At 43.0% G+C, this 9,781-nt stretch overlaps 1 protein-coding gene across 1 annotated transcript; it reads right to left on the bottom strand.

The window, feature by feature from the left end:
- Positions 1-54: 54 nt before the first annotated feature.
- On the bottom strand, positions 55-8,286 carry TMEM14A (transmembrane protein 14A). Its single transcript, XM_005495969.4, has 5 exons — positions 7,910-8,286; positions 6,555-6,640; positions 4,876-4,977; positions 1,510-1,594; positions 55-510 (listed from the first exon to the last, which is right to left on the bottom strand). Exons 2-5 carry the CDS (start codon positions 6,628-6,630, stop codon positions 474-476), a joined length of 300 nt encoding a protein of 99 aa, XP_005496026.1. The 5' UTR covers positions 6,631-6,640; positions 7,910-8,286; the 3' UTR covers positions 55-473.
- Between the last annotated feature and the right edge of the window lie 1,495 nt (positions 8,287-9,781).

Here is a 9,781-nt window from a genome sequence, read left to right as displayed (position 1 = left end):
CGTGGGTTGGAAAGAAAGTTGTTTTTTTAGTGCAACACAGTATGGGCTCAAGACTTTTTTGATTTAGAACTGATTATTTAATCTCAGAAACTGCAAAATTATACTTCAATACAAGATAGCTTTTTTAGCATAAACATGTATTTATAGATATTCTTTCAGAGATACAGTGCAAGAGTAACTCAATTTCCTGGGGCGCTCTGCACCCCTAAAAGAGATCAAACTTACAATGAAAAATCCCATGAGTTAACAGACTGCTTAAATGAAAGTAGATCAAAATATAAGAACAAAACACTTGCTTTAGTTTTTAAAAAAGCTTTTAAAATATCAACAACATATCAATAATCGATTAACAGGTACAGATCTTTTACAGAAAATATAAATGCAGCGTAAGACTTGTGTTCAAACTTGTCTTTCAAGTATGGAGAGCATGTCTGTTTGGTGGTCATGGCAGTCATATTCAGTTCTAAATTCTCCTACAGCATAAAAACAATCCTCAAAATCATCAATAGGCTGAAAAAAAAAAACCAAAACAAGAAAACATAAATATGGCTGTCATTAATAAAATCAGTGTAAGTCATCATTAAATAACAGTGCATTCATAAATAGCTGACACTAGAGTCTCTATTAAGCTGTCTTTTCCGGTGTCCAGCTCTCCAGTCTCAGGGTCTAGAAAAACAAAGCCCACCTAGGCTGGAAAAGCAATCCACAATGGACAATAACATTTTCCAGTGTAAGTCCTGATTCTTAAATTTTTTAATTGCTTCTGATTTTTTCCTCCCCGTACGTAACTGAAGTAAAACAGAATGGTGTTATATTAAATCTATAATATTAAAATGAAAAAGCTATAGTTATTATTCCTTCAGGAGATGGGGATTCTGATTTACACCTGGAAAATGTTTTGCATTACAGACTATTTGGGAAAAAAGTTTTGAACTTACTCCATAATTTAATTCCAAATTAAGAGATTCAGAAAATCATATTTTCCAGAATGCCAAACAGCAGCAATAAAGCAGCTGGAACAGCCAGAATTTTTTTAAAATTTGCATTAATACTGGCCAAAGTTCTTAGGTCAGGTCTAAAATGTCCTGGTTTTTAACAGTTCTGTGCTTCCAGTAGTTTTGAATGCAGCACTTCTAAACCAAAGTGTTAGCCTATTTTTTTTAAGATGACAGTGTTGTATGAAATTAGACTAATTTTATATGTATGTGTTTGAAAACACTAAGGCTTATCTAGGTTGTTCCAAAAGCCTTATCAATATGTATTAGTATTTAATTGCTGCCCTCTCCTTTCTGTGCTGAGAAAGTCACTTCTCACCAGCTGTATCTGCCAAGTAAGATGAAAAAGCTGCTCACTGGAAACAGGACTGTGACCTCCAAACTAATTTCATTTAAACTGTGTAGTTGCTGAATGACAGTGACTTCCACCAACAGTGTCTTGAATAGGGTGTGAAAGGGCAACTATTTGATAACCTGTGAAATCTTTACAATAAGATCTGCAATATGTATTTACCTCAGGCATGCTACTAGTCCTGGCATTAATTTCTTGGACCTCTTGAACCTCATTCCCATTATAATGGTCAAAAGAAAAGATGAAACTGTAAAAGACAATCCAATATGTTTATGTTCTCACTTTTCTCAGTGGACCACTCAGGAACACACAGAGTTATCAAAGGCCATTTCTGTTTTTCTATGAACTGCAATTTAGTGAAACATTAGATCAGAAACAGAGTCTATAAAGACATTCTTGCTTTTCCAAAATACACCATTATGATTTCTTTTAGCTACAAATAAAGCTTCCCTGTGCAGCACAATGCTGAATCCTATTCCATGAAGACTGGGTAAGTTTGTCAGTCAGTCAATTCTACTCACCCGTATCTAAATTCATAGGGATACCAACAAAGTAGAAAGAATCTTGGCCATAGCAGTCACATGAATATTGAATTACAGGAATAGTGTCTCATAAATCCCACCAGTCTAGATCACTGCAGCTGTTTTCAAACTATTCAAGGAGCTAGAGTAGTCAACTTCTTACCTGTTTTATTTTTAGGATATTAGCTCTTTAATTGCTGAGCCTTAAAAGCTATATTGGAAGGTTTGCCACCTGGTTTTGCTACAGAATATGGCTATCAACATCTCCTTCTTCATGACTACAATTCCTCTGGAGCCTTTTGCTATGAGGGAACCTTCCTTGCCTGTGGGCAAGAGGTGGGCAGCCCAAGAGGGCAATAAATGCAGCACAAGCAGCAGAGAACAACTATGAAAGAAACTACATCTTCTTCCTGGAGTAGACTAATCTAAAAATGGAGGCACCATTGAACTCATCAGGCATAGGGATTTCACTTTGAACTATGGCTGCAGAGTGCTACATAAATGAGAAGATTGAGGAGAACACATGAAACTGCAAAGATAGCTACCTTCATAAAATAACTGGCACTTGAAATGCTTCCTAAAAGTGGGCAGAGAGGCAGGACTTCTCATGAGCAGCTAGGCTTTGTCACTTTCACAGCCAAAGTAATGGCAGTCACACAGATCTCCTCCCTTTTTTTATGGTGTACTTAAACCATCTGGCTAATTCTCTTCAAATTCCACTGTCTAATCCTGGGGCCAGTCCTGTGTTCATAGGTGTCAAAAATTAGTTTTAAACTCACTTCAGCATACAAAACAAGCCCTGACAGTTACAAGTATCTTACAGAACTCTACCAACTATGTGCACTCATCAAAGATATGCTGCAAAAAAAAAAATTATGCTCCATTATCCATTGCTCTTATTTTCTAGTCACATAGCCTTGATCCTCTCAGGAATATCTCAAGGAGTGATCTATTCCACAGCATGTGTCTTGCCAGAGTCCTGAGTATATTTACAGTTTATTACAAACTACAAAGCATATTCACTCTGTAATGTTCTTTCTTCCCCAATTTGCTAGTACCTGGCTTTTCATACATTCCAGAGACTTTTTAATGCATTCAGCTTTCAGACCAGATTTCAGAAAGTGCTACACATTCACTGTTTCACCTTAAACCAAAGAAATTCAATAAATCAAGAGCAATTAAATCCAGTGAATCAGATACAGATCAGAATCAACTTGCATTATGAATGCTACTAACTCTTGCATCCTAAGCTTTGAATTTCTAAATCTACTTCAAACACATAAAAATGCATTAAAGTAGCCAAGAAAACACAGAGCTTATTTCAGGTGAAGTAGGAAAATGCCTGAAATAGTAATTTATAAAACAACTAAGATAATTTGCCTGGGGTACCCCTTGGCTACATACTCTTTGTATGTAGGACAAGTTACAACACCCTTACTATCAAGGTCTTGTAGTAGAATATTACCTAAATTACTGTAGGAGAGTCTTGCATAGGTGAAAGCTACTGTCAATAATTCTGGTTTGGATGGATAGGTTGTTTTTAAATTTCCTAACCTTTTAAAGGTTTGGGCGCTTGCTTTATTTTACATTGTAATTTACTGTAGTGGTTTCTAAGTTCAGAGTGGTCACTTCCATGCACTTTATTGCCATCTTTCATTTGTGCTCTAGCTGCTTTTCACATTTTGGCAAGTTAGGCACAAGTGAAAACATTCTAGTTTTCTACAAAAGCAATACACATTTGTAAAAAAAAGCAATTAAAACATTTATTTGTAAACATTCTAAACTAAGACTGCTTTAAAAAGTCTTTGTTCCTTTTACTTTATGTAAGAAAAACTTTCTAAGGCAGTTGTAGTGAACTCTATCTCATCTCATTGCAGTAACTTCTGCTAAACAAGTACTATACATTTCTCCAGTTGAGAAACTCCTCACATGCCTACGACTACACTAAATGTAAAACACTGGGTATTTTAGATATCAGACATTCAAAAGCACATTAATGGAAAATTTTGTATTAGTCCCTTCAAAACCTGGGGATTGGGAAAATGTACATATATTTAAGGCTGTGTCTTCATTCCAAAAAAAGTTTTGGGTTTTTTTTAAACAGTGGGATAACTTAATCTGAGCAAGGTCATGGTGGCAAAACTGGAAATCCAATTTAAGGCCATCTAGGAGCAGATCAGGTCCACAATTACCACCTTTAATAAAGAACTTGCTGGGAACACTTTGCTGTCAATGCTACTCAACATTTTTTTTAAATGGAAATTTTTATAACTGTGATTGGTGCAAAGCACAAAGCCAGAATGAACAACACACCACAAATTCAAAGCTGAGAAAAACTAATTGTGTACTCACACAATCTGGATTAAATGCATTTTAAATGCATTTCTGCATGTGAAACCACAGCCTAAACCACCTTTGCTAAAACCATGAGTGAGACAAGCTCCCAATAGCTCTTATTGCAAATTCACTTGTGCAAGGTTTATGTCCCCCAAAAGATTTTTAGATTTGTAGATTTTTGCCACTATGAGGGTTTCATGGCAAACTAGCTGCCATGACAATTATTGCCCAGTCTGTATCCTGTCTTCCTTAGCAGCAAAGGAAAACCCCTAAGTTGAACTGTTCTGTTCCCTGGGAGCTGAGGATACATTACTTTATGCAACAGTGGATGCCCATCTCCTTTATTGCTCAGATTGCAAAATTCAATCTGTAATGATTTTATTATAGTACTATCTCCTGTTTATCAGCTGGATTTCACAATATGTGCAATGTTAGGCAAACATCTCATAAAAGGAGGTGCTGCCAGGTGGTAGCACACACCTACTGGCTTTGTGTCAATGATCTGCCTTACCTTGTAAATGGCTCCTGATGTTTCCAAGCTAGGCTGAAGTGCTGAACTCTAGTTAAAACCCAATATTTAAACCAAAGCAATACCCAAAATTTACTAAAAAGAGAATTTTACATGCAGTTCAGGATGCTGTTTGTTTGTTTACTGTAGTGAAACACTTACACAATGATATCTTCACATTTCTGGGATCACATGTTACACAGAAAGCTCCATAAGCAGCCATAGAGCCAAAGGTGAGTCCAGCAGCTAAAGAGATTTTACTACCTGCAAGAAATCATTCCAGTGTTATTTCTCCACACAAGGTCTTTAAGCTCAATCTTTATACAGCAGCTGTCTCTCTACAATAGAACTGATTTTGCCACATTCCAGCTTACCCAGTGTGAAGAGAGAGGTAATATTTCTGTAACTGGGTCATTCTAATGTGTGGGATTAGGGGCAAAGTCAACTAAGTTAGAGGGAGATGATCAGGATCCAGTAATACTTGCAACTTGGGAAAAATACAACCCAAAATTTGGCTGTTTTCTCTATCACACTTGGGGATTTTTGTCATTTCTCTGAACTGTATGCTCATTTTAACTATATCTTAGAGCACTTAGGAGTCCACAAAAATGGTAGAAATGTACCAATATATATAAAGAGTAAATTGGAAAACATGTGTGGTCATAATGTCAGGCCTTTCAGTCTAACATCAGTCCTGGACAAAGAAATGCTATCACCAACATCCCATTTAATGAATAAAGAATGAAAAAAACCCCCCAAAAAATGGCAGTGAGGATGAAAACAAGGCTTCTAAAAGTACCTTGACATCTTCTTGCTATTGAAAAACTGATTCATAAATCCCAGATATATCCCTAATATTTTAAATTTCTGAACAGACATTTGTTATATGATAAAAGTGTAGAATCTGCACAGCAGACCTTATTTGAATTAAACTGATCCCCAAATGTTTATAAATAAAGAATTCAGATCCCCGATGCCATTTAGTTCCCAATCCTTTTGAGTATTTTCAATCAAGACTTTGCAAGAAAATGTAAATCATAACCAATAAAAAATTATCTAGATCTGCCACAAGGATCGACCAAGTATTAAAGAGTGAAGAGAACAGGTGAATGGGACAGCCAGTGAGTGCTACACAAAACCACAGCGTTCTCAGAAATTCAGATGTGAAGCCGTGTCTCCGAGAGCAAGGCATGGGCACACTATGAAGGGAGACGGTGGCCCTGCACCACAGGAATGGTGACGGACGATGGCACAGGGGCGGTGACCGATGCGCTGCCGGGGAGCGGACGGGAACGCGCCCGCAGCTCCCGCCCGCCCGTCCCCGGTACCGCTGCGACCTCTGCCGGGCGCTGAGCCGGGACTCGGGGCGGCAAAAACCCCGCAACACCGAGCTGCGCTTTGGGGTACGCTGCCACCTAAAACGTTAGCTTACTGTGAAAGGCACCATTCTAAAGTACCAGAGAATTAACCATCATGAGTAGAGGGCTTTCTCCCACCGTGCATCTGGAAATGGCAGAATCAAGCCTGGATTTCTCTGTAGAAAATAAGCTGTAATCAAGGATATACTGCGCTCAACATAGGAATGATTGAAAGGTGATGAGAAAGCCCAAAATGTATTTAAGGTCAAAGATAACACGACAACCTCCACTGTTTGCCCTGAAAACAAGCTCACTTAAATGCTTAAGTTGGCCCAAGAACATCTCATGAAACTCAGTGCATTTACAGCAGCAAACGATGGATGTAAAGTGCACCTGTGCTAATTACAGCAAAGTTTTAATGTCTCACAGTGCACAGAAGAAATCAAATGCTTCATTTCCAAATCCTTCTGTCCCAGTACTAACCTTTACGAGTGTATGCTACAACTCCTCCAAACACCAGCAATGAAGCATATGCAAAACCAACCCAGTCAACAGCCATGGTCCCAGCCCTGGAAAAAACCAAATATATTGCAACTGAAGGTAAACAAATTCCTTCCTCCTGGTAAAAAAGAAACCATTAATTAATGGGTTCTAAATAACACTACATTCTCCTAAGTCATGCTTGGCACTGTCAATACATTCAGAAGGTGAAGGTGTGCCTGCTGGCTATTGCACCATCCTTTCACTAACTGCTGCCCTTCCTTACACACCCCGGTATAGGGGTATACCATATTTCCATTAGGGTTTTTTTTGGGATATATGTGGCATACATTTTTCCCAGCCACAAATACATGTATGCATGCAAAAAGCTTGACACCATCCAAAGCATGTTTAGTTGCACTTGTGTCACACTGCTGAGCTGAGAGCACACTATGGATATGTACAGGTCTGAGTGCTCAGCTCAGGGTTTGCATCTCCTTTCACCAACACTATACCTGGAGCACTCCAAGAGGCATGTAACAAACACTGCACCCGGCAAAAAACCGAATTTTTAGAGTCTGTTCAAAGTTTCCAGACAGAAACTTAGGCTGTTTTGGGAAGCTACACATACAGGTACTTTATCCTGCATCTATGCCCCTTTTATTTCATCTTTATGGATTGTCTGAAGTTAGGCTTCTGTTCCGCAGAAAGCATTTAAGGCTCTGTTGTGATGCTGGTCCCTACTTCGCTGGCAGTGCTGTGTAAAGGCAGGAATGGCAGTGCTCAGCAGCCAGAGAGCCCCTGCAGCACCACGGCCTCTCTCCCATCAGCGGTGGGACACACCTTTGCCCTCCTCCTCCCAAATTAATTAATTCTTTATACCTCAGCGTCGGTGCCCTTGACCACAGCGTTAAAGGGTGCTAGCAAAGAGTGCTCACTCAGCATTTCATGTCAGGCCTTTAGTATTTAAAGTAAGCAATTCGCAGCGAGCCCACTCCTCCCCAGGTCGTAACCCCCCAGGACAAAAGGTGGCTTTAGGGGGCCATGGCCCCCCGGAGACCGAGGTTTGCAGAGGCGATGCCAGGGATGCAGGGGACACGAATTCCCAGGCCTTTGATGCGCCTGGCCTTCGTGGCCGCCTCCCGCCCAGGCCCTCAGCCCGTATCTCGCTTCCCAGCGCCGCGGCGCAGCCCCCGGGCGAAGGCAGGCGCCTGCGGGCAGCGGCTCCGGGGGCATGCGGCCCCCAGACGAAGGCGGCCCCCAGGCGGAGGCAGGCGCCTGCGGAGGGACGGCCCCGCGCCCCGCCCAGCCGCCCGCTCGCCCCCCGCTGTCCCCCCGGCAGCTCAGCCCCGCCGTACCTCGTCCTGCCGCGCCGCCCTCCGACCTGCCCCGGCCCTGGCCCCGGCCCCGCCTCCCGCGCCCGTCGGGCTCCGTGGGGCGCCGGCCCGGCTCAGCCCCTCGGCGGCGGAAGGAGGGCGCGTGTCGCCGTTATGGCGGCGGCTCGGGCCGAGCCGCCCGCAGCGCCGCCGGCGGGGCGGTGGCTGGCGGCGCTCGGGGAGCCGGACCGCGGGGGACAAACGGGTGGCAATGAACCGGCAGGGCCCTTGTGGCCAGGGGGGCAATGGTATCCGGGGGTGCATCGGGAAGAGCGTGTCCAGCGGGAGGTGATTCCTCCCTCCCACTCGGCCCTAGTGAGGCCACATCCGAACTGCTGTGTCCATTTCTGGGCTCCGCAGTAAAAGAGAGACATGGAACTACTGGGGAGAGTCCAGCGGAGGCCACCAAGATGAGATGGCATCTGGAGGATCTCTTTTATAAGGAGAGGCTGCAGGACTTGAGTCTGTTCTGTCTAGACAAGAATGAGAGAGATCTCGCTCATGGGTATAAATCAAAGCTGGGTGTTGGGAGGGCGGTGCCAGACTTCCTGGTGGTATGCAGCAATAGGACAAGGATCAATGGCCATAAACTAAATCACACAAAGTTTCAGCTCAGTTGGACAGAGCATAGTACTAGTAATGAACTAGATAGTCTGTATGGGTCCCTTCCACCCCCAGCAGTTCTGTGAGTCGTGGCTATGCTGGTGCAGTAGGGCAGCACCCTCTGTTGGGGCCCCTCAGTTACTGTGCCCTGCTCCAGGGTGGGCATCTCCTGCTTGAGACTCCTTATCCCGGCTCTGGAAAGGTCCATGGATATTTTACTCTTTTAAGGCCAGCCCCCCTTGCCATGTTTGGGATAGAAGAATTGATGAATGGAGTCCCATCTGCAGATCAACTTGTCCCCAAAGTGCTCCCATTCCACAGAGACAGGGTGAGGGGCTGCTGCCTGCAGCCCCCACAGTTGCCCTGTGACTCAGCAATGGGCACTCATTGCTGTGTCAGGCACCCTTCTGCCCCCTGCCCCTCTCATAAGCAGGTTCCTCTCTCTCCTTGCTTGCGTATTTTCAAAGTCTGAGAGCTGCTGCATGAAGCCAGGTGAGCAGGCACGTAGGCTGAATGCTCGGATGTGTTTGTCAGGGTAAACATCAGCCACAAGCCCTGACACTCTGATACTAAACACGTAGCTCATTTATGAAACTGCTTGATGTGGTTATTTTAACACCCTGATTTCTTGTCTGCTAGCCCTTTTTGCTGGACCTATTCCACTGCAAGCTATTTTTGTCCATATTTTGTCCCCCTCCGCAGTGTTTCTTCAGCTTTTTCTCAAGTGAGTGATTCTGGACCAGCGCAGGACGTGTCCTTCGGGGGTGATACAGGGGTGCCTGTGTGCAACGTTCCCCACACTTCCCTTGTTCCCACAAATAGACTGAGCATAAACATGGCCACAACAGGGAGAGACTCACAATGCCATGTGATAGGACTTGGATACCTGCCTCCTTCAGGGGTCATTTGAAAATCTCTGCCAAAATCCTGTGTTTCCTTTAGATTTCTTTGCTTAAAGGTGTGGGAGTTTTCCGCTCCAAAGAGCTAACTGGAAAGCAAATCAACATTCTCATTAGGGTAAACGTATCTAATTTCCACTCCTAACATTCCATTTGTTTTTTTCTGGTAGTGTTTAACTGCTGCAATACAAACCCACTCCATATGAGCTGTCCAAGTCTGTCTGCTCAGTGGAAAACAGAACTGCTCTCCTTATCTCACCGCAGTGTCTATGGGAAGGAAAACTTAAGGTACACTAACTTTGGAAAACAAACACAGGACACTTGAGGGCAGGATGGCTCCAAAATGAAAACA

The sequence above is a fragment of the Zonotrichia albicollis genome, chromosome 3 (assembly GCF_047830755.1).
Source record: "Zonotrichia albicollis isolate bZonAlb1 chromosome 3, bZonAlb1.hap1, whole genome shotgun sequence".
NCBI lineage: Eukaryota > Metazoa > Chordata > Aves > Passeriformes > Passerellidae > Zonotrichia > Zonotrichia albicollis.
The sequence above is the reverse complement of the archived record's forward strand: the minus strand, read 5'-3'. Positions and strand labels throughout refer to the sequence as shown.